Source organism: Parasteatoda tepidariorum, chromosome 3 (genome assembly GCF_043381705.1).
Source record: "Parasteatoda tepidariorum isolate YZ-2023 chromosome 3, CAS_Ptep_4.0, whole genome shotgun sequence".
Classification (NCBI taxonomy): Eukaryota; Metazoa; Arthropoda; class Arachnida; order Araneae; family Theridiidae; genus Parasteatoda; species Parasteatoda tepidariorum.
The window spans coordinates 79145495-79161670 of record NC_092206.1 but is presented as its reverse complement, the minus strand read 5'-3'; the positions used below and the strand labels follow the sequence as shown (position 1 = coordinate 79161670).

General features: G+C 30.5%; 1 protein-coding gene across 1 annotated transcript; it reads right to left on the bottom strand.

Annotated features, from left to right (window-relative positions):
• Positions 1-250: 250 nt before the first annotated feature.
• LOC107456466 (protein atonal) lies at positions 251-1783 on the bottom strand. The gene has a single exon (XM_016074338.3). The coding sequence runs from the start codon at positions 1054-1056 to the stop codon at positions 430-432; it is 627 nt and encodes a 208-aa protein (XP_015929824.1). The 5' UTR covers positions 1057-1783; the 3' UTR covers positions 251-429.
• Positions 1784-16176: the final 14393 nt, after the last annotated feature.

Genomic DNA, 16176 nt, shown 5'->3' with positions numbered 1-16176 from the left:
GAAATATTAAACACAATGATACAACGCTTAAATAATTTAAGTTCAAAGGCTTAATTAATTAGACGACGCTTAAATAATTAAGCTCGCATTAAAAGTTCTCATTCTTAGAATTTTTACATTCTTTATATAAATTTCTGATTCTTCACTAACTTAGTTAATTTATATCATTATGAAATATGCACAAGGTAAGAAAAAATATATATTTTAAAACGCCAGTGCAGTGTAAAGAAAAACTTTTAAAAAAAGGAGATATTAAACACATTGATGAAACGCTTAAATAATTCAAGTTCTAAGGATTTAGCTCACCTTCAAAGTTCTCAGTCTCAGAATTTCACAAGTCTATTTATAGAATAATAATTTTTCTCTCACTTAGTTCATTCAGATCATTATGAAATATCACAGACATTTTCATACACATTCTTTGTGTATCTAGTTTCTTTGTAGCAATTCACACAAAGCTGTGATATAAGTTTGGGCCATTTGCAAAGTTTCATATTTGGATAACTTCCTATCTTCCCCAATGGACGGAACGACATCTCGCAACCGGTCAAAGGCAAGATTCAAACTCTGCATCCTCCGTCTTTCCCTCGCATTCGCAGCTATTCTCCTTTTCTTTAGAACAACCGGTGGTGGGGCAGATCTCGGAACATTTTTAGGTCGTTCTTTCTTATTGTCTCCCGTTTTCTTTGACCTGGATCTCTTTGGAGGGGTGGACTTGACCTTTTTCTCAACACTCTCTACACTATTGTTTGTTCTGTAGGATGTGGAAGAATCTGAATCTTCCATGTATGTTGGAGGAGATTCTAATCTAGAATCAGAATCAATAATCTTGTCACTTTTGTTGTAATTGTTACAAGATAAGTCTGTAAGAGTAATTTCATCTCCAGAAGAACTCTCAATTGTCGGGAGATCTTTGAAGGTATTGATGCATGGTTCCTCGAAGAAACTGAAATTGTCCAAATCTCTAAATGGTTTCATCGATGAGTTATCTAGTGGCCCGTAATTGTCCAACGAGTATAAGTCTGGTTTGTTTAGGAAACTCAGAAAGGAGCTCATTTTTTTTCTGAGCAATGATACTTGAATGCAATTTTTTTTTATATTGAAGGTGACTCAAAATGTCCTCATAATATATTTTCGAAAAAAGTTATTTCAGTTCAAACTAGATCAATCTTTGAACAGATATTATTGATAAACCTCACGATAGAAAAATAAATGTTTCGAATATTTTATATAAATAATGTCTGTTCTTCAAAAATGTTGAGCAGGCATCACATGAAACGAAAAAACCGTCATAAAACTGGAACACATATAGGCGATCAAGATGAGAATGTTTCAAAGACCAGAAATAGCACGTGGTGTCGGCGAAACACGAAGGGATGGCTTAGAAATAACGGCGCATCTCACAAAAGATGGGAAGAAATTCCAAACCGACTCAAATCAGAAGCGATAGGTGTATCGTTATGACCTTGATGCTCTGGCTACCTGTGGACTTATACCTGGTTGAAAAGGGAAATCCGTAACTTTTAGCTCATCTCTTCTCCCCCACCCTCACCTTACCTTTTGTCCCGCCCTGAGAACTTCTTTCTTTATTTTGTTCAGTCGGCCAATGGGTGAGAATTTACGGACCAATAAGACGAAACGTTAACTTGTGATTTTTATTATTTTTTCTTTTTCTTTAATACCCCCATGAACTTCATTTTTTTCTTCATCTTGGAAAAGGATCCCGTGGAAATACAAATCAGTGTTTTTAAGTTTATTTAATTATTGTTAAAAAGAAATTTTAAAATTGTACTTCTTTGGCAAGAACTACATTCATGATTTATATCCCTTTCTGAGAATTAAATTATAACGTAGCTTTAATAGTATTTAATGTTTTGCCATAAACTGAATTAAATATTGATACATTTAAAGAAAAATGCATATATTCTAAGAAGCGCTTTTTCGTCTACAGTGAGATAAAATAATAACTAGTTTACACAAGTACGTTTTGTTCTTATTAACTTTTTTATGAAATTGGATGCGAATAAAAGTATGTTAGGCGTTCCGATAAACCAATCAAACACAGTTATAAATTAGAAGAATTAATTTTTAAGCACTTTCCTGCATACAAAACTTTTAATCGTTACAGTAAATGAAGTTAAATTTACAGTTTTAATATTCAATTTAAGGAATAGCATAAAAAGGTAATAAAAATTGTTTGTTAAGTTTAAACCAATATACGTTTTAATTAAAAATCAATGAAAAATTAAAGTTCAATAAAGAATAAAAGTTCAATGTGAATGAAACTCTAATATGTGTTTCAGTAAAGAATAATGAGGATGATCATTGAATTATACTTTCAAAATACCTTTTTTATTTTTATTTTAAGATGTAAGTTTCAAAACAGTCTTCTCCTAAGCATCATTAAATTACCGTTTTTGTAACATTTTTAAAATATAATCAATTTACTAACAACAGTATTAGCAAATTTTAAAGAAAAGTATTAGAAATTTACTAAATTTTATTTTTAATTACATTTTGTAGCATTGTTTATTACCAGACCAGGTATGTTTTGATACCAATAACCGATTCATTTACTCTTTTTTTTTACAAATTTGATTTGCTTACATACATTTTTATTATTCATAAATGCATTATAAGTTCTTTTCATTTTTTATGAGTTTTTTTGTTCATGAGCATCATAAGTTCTTATTTTTATATCAGTTAGAACAAAAACTACTGCAAGGTTTAGTTTCAACATTGAGAAAAAAGTTAGATCAAAACTAACAGAATATCATAAAATTTACCATGTTTCTGGATGTATAGGAAACAAAAAAAATCTACATCACTTTAACCGCAAGCTTTCCTATTGATTTTGGTAAAACTAAAAATAAACTATGATTGCATAATCTGAGATAAAATTTGGAAAATGTGGTAAAATTTGGTAATTTTATTACTATACCTTAAAGCATCGCATAAAAACCATTTTTTGGGTTAAACTTACTTTTCAGTTTTGTATTTTTTTGCTAAATGTGTGGTAATAAGAACTTAGATCTTAAGAACCAAAATTTCCGTTCAATCGTTACCATTTGAACTGAAAATGTGTGATTGCCAAATGCATGGTTTAAATACCGAAGTTTACGAGAATTATGTTTTTTTTTAAATTTATTTATTAGAAATGTCATTATTATATAGCGTATTTCTTCGATTTATTTTAAATATTATTTATTTTCATCATTATAGAATAGAAAAATTATTTTTTATTATATCCAAACAGGAACTGTTAAAATAATAACTTTACATACAATAGTAAAGCAGTATAGATAAAAATACTTATATATTTTTTAATTTCAAAGAAAATACCGAAAGCAAATGAGCGTCTTAATTGCAGTTCATTATTAATATTATGCAAAATGTAGAATAAATAGGATGCTTTCATAAATTTGAAATCTTGTAATGTTTAAATAAGAGCTCTACAAAAGACACATATTTTTCTTTGATTAATCGAATTATTTTTAAGCGAAGTCATTTCTCTTCTAACATACATACATCAGTCATGAATCTCAGTTGTTTCTGTTAGAGGTCATCAGACCAAAGTCATTATCCGTGTTTTCATTGGTTTACTGTCTACTTCACAGAGGGTGACGCAGTAGGTGGCTAAAATACTCAAAAAGGGTGCCGCATCTGAGAGTTTTTTTTTTCCTTTCAAAATAACATATTTTTGCATGAAGAAAAATCATACAAATATTCACTAGTTTCTTCTTTCTGTAGAAAATTCCGGATCAAATTACGTTACTAAATTCCGGCATTTTGGGAGCATCAGCCGTAAAATAAATTTTACCACAAAATTATGTACCGTAATTTTTAGAGAAATATTGATTTAATTAGGTGATTTTACGGTAATCATTACAGTAAAAATTACTGCACATCTGATTGTTTGTTACGTAACATGTTCTGGTAAAATGGATTTTAGGGTAAAAATTACTGGCATCCTGAGGGTATACTTTTTACCGTAATTAGATACGAATTTTTACAGTGTAGTGCGATTTGTAAAAAGTCAATTCCTCCCTTAATCACTCTGTTTTGTTTCAAAAACTGCGATAATTATAAAGCTATTTAAAAATCTAAAATATTTAATGTTGCTTTTTATTAACCAAAATTTTCAAGTTAAAATTATTTTGATTATGATGTAATATTTTTAATAGCTCACACTATGAAGAATTTTGTATTTTGATCAGAAAGAAAACGTGTATTTTGAGATATATATCCATTTTCTCAAGCTCTTATATGAAGTTAAGCGCATATTCTTAACCAAATATTTTGAGCTTTGTCCAAAACAAGTAGTTCACCAATATAATGCTTAATATTAGGGAATATTGATCAATATTAGGGAATATCATTGAATTTAAAAACTGAAACCAGCGTAAAATATCTGTCATCCAAGCTAAAACTCAATAAAACCGATTGAATAAGGATTTTTTTAAACTAATATTTAAAAGGAATCACAGTATATTCACGTAAATATCCGACATAAAATTCAATACAAAATTTCACAACTAAGAGGAAGCCTTGAACCAAGCCGGCCTTGTACTTGATTAAATGCTCTCCATAGCGTGACCATTTCAAAATGATGATCACTATCTGATGATCAACAGATAACTTTTGTCTCTTACCTACAGAGCATAAAAGAGTAACCATTTATTGCATTTTAAACATTGATGGCTGATTTCATAGGTGCATATTGCGGTTTATAAGTGGAAAAAAAAGATGTAAAGACTTTACGTTAAAAGAAATACTATGTTTGCCACATTTAATACATATTTTAAGACATTGAACGGAATTTCATTATTAGTAAAATTGAATTCTTTAATTAAATTTAATTTAAAATGGAATAATTAAGAAGTATTTTTATTAATAGCAGTATATAACACATTACAGAAATCAAATTTTCTTTGAAAGAAACGTATATTTTCTGGTAGGTATTTTATTTACATTGTATTAGAGCTGCACAAAAGGCTATTGACGACGATCTGGGAAACATCCCTGAGGATATGCTATCGCAATTTTGCTCCTCTGCAGTGGGGATATGTATATTTGCACTTAATCTCCCCATAAAATGAAATTTAATTAACAGTTTCAATTGAAATATTTTTTCTGACCACGCTATATGATTTCACTTGAATGTGGTTTCCGAAAATCGGAAATTTCTAGACCAGAGCTTGTTAAGAGACCTTTCTCCCCGCGAACGAACTCAACTTTAAAAGAGATTGAGACGTGGAGAGAAAATTCTAAATAAGATTTTAATCCTCTTTAATTTTGTCAAATAGACAGGTGTTGGATATTTACTTACTTCGGCAGTACTTTTCGTTAAATGTAAAATACAAGACATTCCTCTAATAAGAACTTGATAGATAAAGTATGCCGTAATTTAGATTATCTTTTATTTTTTTCGACAGAATACAGTTTTGCAATCGTACGTTTTTAAGAAAGGTAGTTAAATAGTAGGTATACATTTGCCTGTTTAAAATTTTTGATGATTTTTTTTTTTGCGCAATTTGCGTTATGAGGTAAAAAAAATCAAATCAGTTTTCATCAGTTTCAATTGTAATAAATTTAAATTTCAGTTCATATAATACTGACAAATGTATAGTTTTAAATTAAGGATTCACAAGTGTAAATCATAGATTTGTATTGCATTAAAGTTCAGAGGAAAATTTCATAAGGTTCTACTAATTGTCAAGTTCTATTCCTCTTAATTTAATAAAGCGACTCCCTTATTTTCCACCTTTTATGAAAGATTGAGTAATAGCCAAAAGATTGATATGCCAAATAATACTATATCATCACAAGTTTGCTAAGAACAAAAAAACTTCAATAAAAGGAAAATCAAAAATTTGACCTAAACTCCAAGATGCTGTGGGTAGAGCAGGTGATGGTAGAGGTGTCTTAACAGAAGCTGCAACCAGGGACTAATATAAAGGATATTTATATCTATTGCTTTATATTTATTGCTGCAGCAAAGGAAAATATGAAATTCTTAACATGGTTTTTCGAGGACCTGTCTTCAAGGACATTGAAAAAGCTACAGTTTAAGTACCTTGCAATCGATGCAAAGCGACGATTCTAAACTACATATATCATCTTGCCGTAAAGAATTATATGGTCTTTAAAAAGGAAAAAAAACTTAAATATTTTAAGAGTTATGAAACTTTTTTAAAAATCTCCAATTTTTAGTGTCCTTTTTCCACCTAGAGGAAAATGACCAAAATTACTGTCTTATTCTCATATTTTGCAAATTTCTTTGAGCACAGATAATGCAGCATTGGAGTAAGTCTTTAAATATTAAAATATTAGATCACAAACGCTTTTCATTTTAACAAAACTCTGACTTTTCTCCATATTGACATTTTGCGCCATTTTCAGAATGGGCATAGACAACGCTTGCTTTAGATAGGCTAAACTTCACCTAACAGTCATTAGTAACTACTGCCAACTCACAGCAGTTATGAAAAAAGCCAAAAAGCATTATTTCACATGACGAAGGAGCCTTCAAAGAAAAAAAAAAAGCCTTATTAGGACACTATGCCGTAGGAGAAACTTTTCATCACAAATTCTGTTTCTTCACCGCAACTAATTTAAAATTTAAGGTATAGAAAAAGTGATTTCAGACAAGAGTAAAACAAGCATAAATCTAGAACAAGTTGTAAAGTTTCAATTGTTGAAAAAAATTGAAAATATCAAAATGCAAACAAATTATTTTAAGAGAACTTCCCTATTGCGTAATCCCAAACTATTCTCTCATATCTTTGTCTCCATTTTGATATTTTGAAAATTTCTTTCCAGTATTTGAAACTTCAGGACTTAGTCAATTTTTACCTGAACCCACTTTTCTATAATTTAAATTTTAAATTACTTAGAGAGATGAAAAAGAATTTGCTAGGAAAGGTTTTTAATGTGAAATAGCGATATCGTTTGTACTCCTTTTTTTATTATCCATAACTGTAATTATTCAAATACATCCTCACCTCAGAAACGTGAGCCTCAATTAAATTCTGATTTGCTTAAATAATTTTATTTACATCAACACGACTTTTTTGTAATGATTTGAATACACCTTTTTTTAGTATGGCAGTAAGAACTATTGATTCAAAATAAGGAAAATTTATTAATTTCATTATGTGTTTTGCAAGTTTTATAACTGCGTCTTTTGGTGTTTAGCATGTTACGTAATCCAGCTTTATAACTTTCTTGAAAGAAATTTAAAAATAATAAATCAAAATATTGATGAAGATTAATTTTAGATTTAAAAAAAATATCTTTCAATTGCATCACCATCTTACAGTTTTGACAATATTACTCTCAAAAGATAAAATAATATTTCAAACACAGTCCCCACACAACCCTCACCTACTCTGGAATTCGAACCGTAGTCTGTGATGTACATTGTTTAACTGAAAACTTCTATCCAGTCCAAATTCTGAGACTCAATAACAAAATTTTAGAATTTTTAAAATAAGAAATCACCCACATCGCAAAAACACTTCATGCACTACTTCATTTTAATTCTGACATAATATTACAAAAACAACATTGAGAGAATGGAGACTATGAAACGTTTTAAAAGAAGTAAAATTGTTTTTGAGTTGTTTTTTGAGGTAATTTGTTTTGTATGAGCATATACGGGGAATTCGTTTCAATGTTCAACCATTATATTGTTAAATAAAACGTAAAATCATTCAAATTTGATGCGATGGCTTATTCCGCACGATAACATGGTTCAACTTGTCAAAATATTAATTATGATGCGAACGCGCAAAAGATGTCCAACAATGCGCATGTGCGCCACAGAAATTTTTTAATAGATGTTTCGTGAAAAGCAAAGTCATATGTGCTTAAAGATTTCTACACCATCTCTGTCATGCTACAGTAGTACATTTCTTAATATACGGTAAAAAATAAAAAATGAAAATGAAAAGACAAACTTAAAACAGGTTCATTAACGAACAAATCAGTGACGCGTGCAGCATTGCAACAACTCATCTCCACCCACAACCATCTTCAGTACGAGATACGATCTCTCCACCGATTCTTGCAAAAGCCCTCTTAATTTTCCTTTAAGTCATGCGCACGCCACGCGTTCTTACCGATTTAATCGAGGAGGGGCTTAGAGCCAGTGACCTCTTTGTACTCTTTAATCACGAATCCCAGATTCAAGGGGCCCCCTCTCTTTCAATAACTAATGTGCATTATCCCGACATAACTCGTTACTTCCGTCGAGTGCTGATCGTTCTGCACCCCTGGGCTTGCTCACAGATGGGAGACGAGTCAGTGAAGGGTTTGATTTTTTTGTTGTTATAAGTAGAACGAAAGGAGTCTTCTGCCTTTGAAGTTTATTTAAGGAGTAGTAATTCTTAGACATATACATTTTTATTACCCAACAAGCGAAAAGTATTGACATTTTGGTGTATTATACGGCTTTCAATCAATTCAATTTCAAACTAAGCATTCATACTAGCTTTGGGGGTTGATTGTTGTTATATTTGGATTTTGAGTTGGATCTTCATTATTTGTATTCTGAAGGCACACCATCCCTAGGAGGAAATTATTGTCTCATTTGCCGTTGAAAAGACTTTCAAAAAGGGCATCTCCAATATTTCTAATGTTTCTGCTAAAAACATTTACTCTCTCGTAACTTGATGGATTTTTTTCTAACTTTTGATTCGATGAAACTTTTCTAAGGTGAAGACAAAGGGGGTGAAGACAAAGCCAGCTTCTAAGAGTTCAACATATTGCTAGCAGTTTTAGGAGAGCAGAGATTAAAAAATAACATCAAAACCTTTATCAAGCTTCCTCAGTCAATTGCTTTCATGAGTTATTTACAAATTGTGCGTTAAACAAAATGATAATTGATAGTCCACAGTATATAAATAAACACGATTTAGTACTATTACAGGACAGATGTACAGTATGCCAAAAGAAACAGACCACTCAGAATAACTTTTGATCTAATGATTGAATCTTGACGTTCTTGGACCCAATCTTAATAGTTTGAGGAGGCAACCTCAAATATGCTAATTAATTTGTGCAGACGATATTTTAAGTTACGAAATCAGGCAAAAGAAAAAGCACTTTCTCTTAATAAACATACTTTCTTTTGACGGAACCAAATTTCTGATCCCCAAAATATAAGGGGTAGTCGCAATTTCGGAAATATGGTTCCCATAATTTGGTGAGGAGAACGATCCAAAGTTTGGACCTCGTAATGCTCATTATACTTTTTGGCAGGAAGGCCGGTTTATCCCACTGCTTGATCTAAGAGATTCCTTTTCTTCTAGCCTTTGTCCAAAATTACAATGCTACGGAACATTGATAGCTGCAAACTCCGAATTTGGACGGCTGTTCTACATCGGTTATAAAATAAAAAAATAAATAAAAATGAGAAATTTGTTTAAAATGTTACCTGCTTTATACCACCAAACATGCTAACTATATCGCCGTAAGGAACGTAAGTTTGGTTTGACACTTTGCGTAAATTATTTTATTGTTGAAATTATATATAAAAGAATGATTGAATGAGTTTTTACAATTACATCACACCCAACAATTTAAGTATTTTTTACTTATTAAGTATTTTTTATTTAATTAAGTCCTGTAAAACGAGGCATGAAGGTTGAAGGGAAGTGCACACACAGAAACGCATCCACACTGTAAACAATTCTAGATCAAATCATGGTAAAAAGTACTGGCACTCATGGTGCCGGTACTTTTTATAGTAGAATCCATTTTTACCGGAACATGTTACGGAGCAAATATCTACTATTTCATAATTATTACGGTGATAATTACTGGAAAATCATTAAATCACTCTAATTAAATAAATATTACTGCAAAAATTAAGGTACAATATTTTAAGTTAAAATTAGATTTTACGATAAAATGGATTTTACGAAATATTCACATAAAATGATAATATAGTAATTTGATCTGAAATTTTGATTTGATCTGCAAGTTTTCCATGAATAAATCATTTGTGATATTTACGTTTTCTTCATTTAAAGTTCTGTTATCCTATCATATTTGCTACATTCCAAATTTCAAAATCAATGACAATTGGATTTTTACAACTTTAAACATTTTGTAAAACAATGAAGTATTGTATGTTTTCATTTATTTTCACTACTGATCTGTATTATTACTATTAATATTATTGTCATTTTTTCCCTCGTTTTAAACTAGATTACTTTTTATATGTTCATCCATTGATAATATTTGTAGAATTCTAAAAATAAATACAAGCAGTACTATTAATTGGAAATGAATTTTATTTAATAAATTTTTTTGTTTCGTATTATCTTCCTTTCCAAAATTTTAATAGATGCAAATAAACACATACACATATTCCTCCTCACTTCAAATTGGAAAAAATATCCCACCTCATTCTTTTTGTGTCCATATATTCTTATGTTTTTCCTATTGTTTTCAATTCGCTTACAGTCGTCCTGCGCCAAGTATTTTTAGGTCTTCCTTTTCTTTTATTGTCCTAAGGATCCCAATCAAAAACTTCTTTTACTTTAAATGTTTCAGGTTTACGTAGAACATGACCCATCTATTTCGATTTAAGTTTTTTAATTTCCAGATCAATTGTTTTGATTTTGTAAGGACTTCATGGAACCACTTGATACGCAGGATTCTTCTTAAACAGTTGTTAATAAGTTTTTTTCATGTCGTAATAATAAAAGTTTTTTCATATTATTTTTATTCCAGTGTCATGTCTCAGATCCATTTAGTAGGGCAGATTCAACATTAGTATCGAAAATTCAAATTTTGTTGATTCAGATGTAAATGCCAAACATCATAACTAGACTCCATAACTTTCGATGGCACGTCTAAAATTAATGTATTAATAACAAATGAACAGATTTTTTCACCCTTTTTATTTTGCACTTAATATCATTCTAGTTATATTAATGTAAGCGATTAGTTTGCTGGAGGGCATTTCATGGCGCAATCTCCAACCTGAAGTACTTCACACCTAAATCAAAGCCGCATCTAATCATTAACCGGCAATTTAACAATTCACCTGTGCAGCACAATTCATTGCATCCCCTCCCCCTTAATTTCATTACTTTTCCTCACCGTTGCTCAATTGCAGGAAGTGTCAGTCTTCGCCCCCCTAATAGAAGCCCCCTATAATTACACTCGATTTGGGCCCACACGCATATTAGTCTACGGCCTACCATTAAATGTAGGTTAGATATTCGTTCTTCCGAATGACTTAACCGTGTTCTTCTGTGATTCTCAAAGAAGAACTCATTCAATGGGAAATGGTTGGTGTGGAATGGATGCCGAATGCCACAATTACCATTGAAATAGTTCAAAATTAACAATAATCTGAAAATTGTAATTGACTCATTCTAAAATTTAGTCCAGGCAAGAATAGATCTAGAAATGCTGGGGCCCTAGGCTTTACTTTAAAAAATTTACTTGTTGTTTATTTTTGAAGTGCCTTTAAATTATTTATAACATGAGTAAATTACGATATTTTAAATTTGAACTTATATTTATTAGAATTTCAGTTAATTCATTACTCTAATAAAAAATTATTAAGGAAAAAGTATAAAAAAATATTTATAATAATAAGGGAGCCCCCAGAAATGTGGGGCTCTAGGCCAAGGTCTCTTTGGCCTTATAAATCAGTCATTGGGCACTGACAATATCTAAGTTCAGAATTTAGCTTTTTAAATTCTACATAAATATAGGTCATTTTTATTCTTTTCAACATATACATTTTTAATGCTTTGGTGAACACCTGATTACACATTTTTGTGAATATCTCAATGAATTGCGAATTTTTTTATGAATGTGCATAAAACTATGCAAGAACGTTGATAATAAACCCAAATCATGAGTTAATCATTAACTGTTAATAGGGCTCAGAGTAAAGTAGTTTATAAGTGATGCAGAAATGTATCACTTGTGGAGTGTTAATATTGTATAGATTATGCATGACCATCTTTGACGGCAATGTAGGTCTCCCAATGATTTCTCATGTTGTTTACCCGGTTAATTAAAACGTCTTGGGACAATAAATATCCCTCTATTAATGTAGTGTTTTAAGATATTCATGTACCAGTTCATCCTCGTTTTCTCATGCAAAAAATATGCAGGAGTCCGCTGGCGACTCTGAGAAATCTTACATAGGGCTTGAAGATATCAGCATTATAAGTCAGAGATGTCTGAATGTATTCTAGAAAGACTTGCAGACTCGATAAGTCGTCCATACCAGGTCGGGCGATTAGAACAGCATGCGGGCCCAGAAAATATGATCTTTATTTTTTAAAAAAAGGAAATGTTAAAAATGAATTTCTCTTAAATTTAAAATAATATTAAGGCAAAAATAAATAAATAAATTAAAAAGTGATGTGTCAGGAAAAGTAAATACGGAAATGGAAGTGGTAGAGAAACCGCTTGTTTTCTCCCACAAAAATATAGAGAATATTGATGACGACACTGAGCAATCTTACATTGGGCTTGAAGATATCAGCATGATATGTCAGAGATGTCTGAATGTAATCCAGAGAGACGTGCATATTCGTTGAGCCGTTCACATCAGGTCGGATTAAATCGCAACAGCATGTGGGTCCAGAAAATATGATCTTTAATTAAAAAAAAGAAAAAAGAAAGGAGCTATTAAAAATAATTTCCTAAATTTAAAATAATATCAAGGCAAAAATAAATAAATAAATAAAAAGGAAAGTGTCAGGATAAGTAAATAGGGAAACGGAAGTGGTAGAGAAAAGGGGTGTTTTCTCCCACAAAAATATAGAGAAGACAGACGACGGCTCTGAACAATCTCACATTGGGTTTGAAGATATCAGCATTATACGTCAGAGATATCTGAATGTATTCTAGAGAGACGTGCATATTCGTTGAGCCGTCCACATCAGATCGGCCTAGATGGCAACAGCATGTGAGTAAAGCAAGTAAGATCTTTATTTTGAAGATAATTGTGTAATGATAATTTTTTAAGACAACGCAAAATAATTTCTCAAACTTGCAATGATATTAAGGATAAAATAAATAAACACGATAAAAATAAAATAAAATAAAATAAAATAAAATAAAATAAAATAAAATAAAATAAAATAAAATAAAATAAAAACGATGTAGACCAGTTAAAAAGTCTTTTCTTTCAGGCTATAAACGAAACTATTATGTGTCTAGATTGATCATAAATTTATTTGAACATGGAAGCTATTGAGATAATTAGATAAATTGTTTTAATGAAAACGTTTTGCATAAGCAGATATCTGATAAATTTCATTATAGTGTTAGAAATTTCGCTGAGTGTTGAACCATAAACAATATGGTTTAACGCGTAACAATGAAAACTTAATGGTAATACGGTGCTAATATCAATTATATTATCGTGCAAATTAATCATTCTTAAACATAATTACATCATATTAAATTGAATAAAAGCGTGGTGACGCTTTGTATAGTATTAAAGATCTAACATTTATTTTCACGCAATTAATATTCAATGATGGATTGATTTTAACGACTGCACACCAAAGCTCATTAAATACCAATTACTACAGGAGTGTTAAAAGGTAATGCCTTTCATGTTATCTAAAAAGAATTATTTGAAACTACGTTAGCCCCCCCCCAAATTATTTTCCGTCTCGAAGCAACTCGATAAACGTAAGGATCCAGTGGTTGAGAGGTTTATTTGCACTGTTTAAAATTAAAAAAAAAATTTTTTTTCTTTCTTTTTCTGTGAAGGATTAATAACATAAACAATAAACCTTTTTGTAAACCTGTTTGCTTTCACGTTTTTAGCGCCACACAAAGAAGAATTTTTTAAAGTATACTGAAGTAGTAGTTATTAACATTGCTATTTGTGAAATACAATTTATTTGGTCAAGAAAAGTTTACTTTTCTAAACAAAGAAATGCTTGCATTCACATTATTGAAATTACAAAAGCTTTGCTTCGACGCAAAATTATCGAAGTTTTGGAATATTTACTTAGAAGTTCTGAAAACAGGCTTCTCAAATAACTTATTGTGAGATTTTTCTAAAATTAAATTTGAATCAAATTATAAAATTTAATTTTTCATTTGTTTTATCAAAATCTATAGTTAAAAATTAACGGACAGAGCATGCGACCATACTATTTGATATATTTTTGAAGTAAGGTCCATAGATTTAAGGTTAATTGAACGCCGAAAAAGCAGTAAAAAGTAGTCAAACAATTTTTTTTTTCTGAAATCCTTACATAGCATATTTATCAAGCGTTCTTCAAGTTTTTAAACGAATAGCTGCATATTTTACGTTTGATAGTTAATTTTTGTTCTAGTATTTTCATAACGTAGATATATATAAAATATAGGGTAAATATAAGATAGATGGCGATAGCGTTTCTCAAATTCAAATAAAAGTATAAAGAATAGCGATACAAAAGTATTTATGCTTAATTTTAATTCTCATAAATGTACAAAACATATTTTTTTTAAGAAAAATAATGAAATTCTGCGAATACAAACTGGAAAAAAAATTGTTCGCAAAAAATACTTTCAATTGTCCAGCTCTTTTCACTATCGAAGATAGTTGGCCATTGGTAAAGGAAATGTTAAGCAAAAATGTGGTAAATAATACATTTGTGGTAAATAACACGTAAGTCAACCATTAATAACTTACGATGAGTTGTGAAGAATGAATTTTATCATAGAAAATAAGCAAAACAAATCTAATAAATAAAATCTAATGTAGATATTTATTCCGTAATTTTCGAAGTAATTTTACTACATTTTCAGCAAAGGAGCCACTGCATGCACCTTACGAATCTGATCCAGTCATATGTTTTAGTTGCGGTTATTGTATTCTTCTCTACAGTTAACATGTTGATTTTCATTAAGTTATGAGTCTGATGAACCTGATAATTTCAAAATTTCTTTCATTTTCTTCGTTGCTGGAAATGTCTCGTTTTTTTCTTCTTCTTGAGATTAGTTTAGATTTTTTAATGATTTTAATTTTATCTTCTTTTTTTTCTGGAATGATAATTTTTTCAATTTTTTAAAAAGGTTTTACTGGTTATGTTAAAATAATAGACACTTATTTGACTTGCTTTTTTAAACTAGTTTTGATATACTAACAGTGATAAATGGCGCAATATCACAAATATCATTCTATTAGCTTTCACCTTGAAATTGAAAATAGTGAGCCGAATATTTCGCTGCTAGATTTATTTATTGAACAATATTAGTGTAGTAGTGAAAACTAATTTACTAAAATACAGTTCATAATGTTACTCTTGCCACTACTTTCCAAATTTGTTTTGGACATAACGATCCCCGATACATCTATACACAGTAATAGAACGCAGTCATCACTCTTCAATTTTATGTAATTATCTTTCCTGAAGTAGGATATGAAAAGGCCACCGAATTTGCAGCTTCATTTTGAGATTTTATTTTTACTCGGGAACAAAGATTGAATTGTATACGTGTGTCCTAAAGTTCCAGCTGGAAATAAAAACCCTAAGAATTAAAACACAGCAAAATACTTAATTCGAGATAAATATTACTTTACCTTTAAATAAATTAAAAAAAACACATTAAAAATTTTATTTTTCGATTTCACGAAAAGCAACGCTATGCTCAAATTAGTTAAATTTCCTTTTGCGAAACTACATCTGCTGAAATTTATTAACAAACAACGTATTTTATAACTGTAAGTGAACCAATTTTGATTTTGACTTTTGACTACCAATGTTCAAGTGTAATTTTGAACCTAATCCAGAATACAAGGGAACTCCGGCAACAAGTATTAGGAGAAATTTTGCCTTCGTGGAGGACTTTTCGATGGAACTAACCGGCATTTGCGTTACTTGCTAAACCTCCCACGGTTCATCTGACGTCTAGGGGACTCCGATGTACCACATGATCCGTCTACCACTGACGATATTTTACGTCAGCACTGTGATTGGTGCAAGCTGGATGCGGAATTCGCAAGACCAACCATCGCTGGGATTTGAACCCGGTTCACGTTATTGGGAGGCGAACGCTCTATCTCCTTAGCCACCACGGCGCTTATTACCAAATACCGGAGATGATCAAATTGGTCATATCTCCTTTATGTCCATCTCACCTACCCTTATATTAAAGTATAAAATTTTTCTATAAACAAAGCGCCAT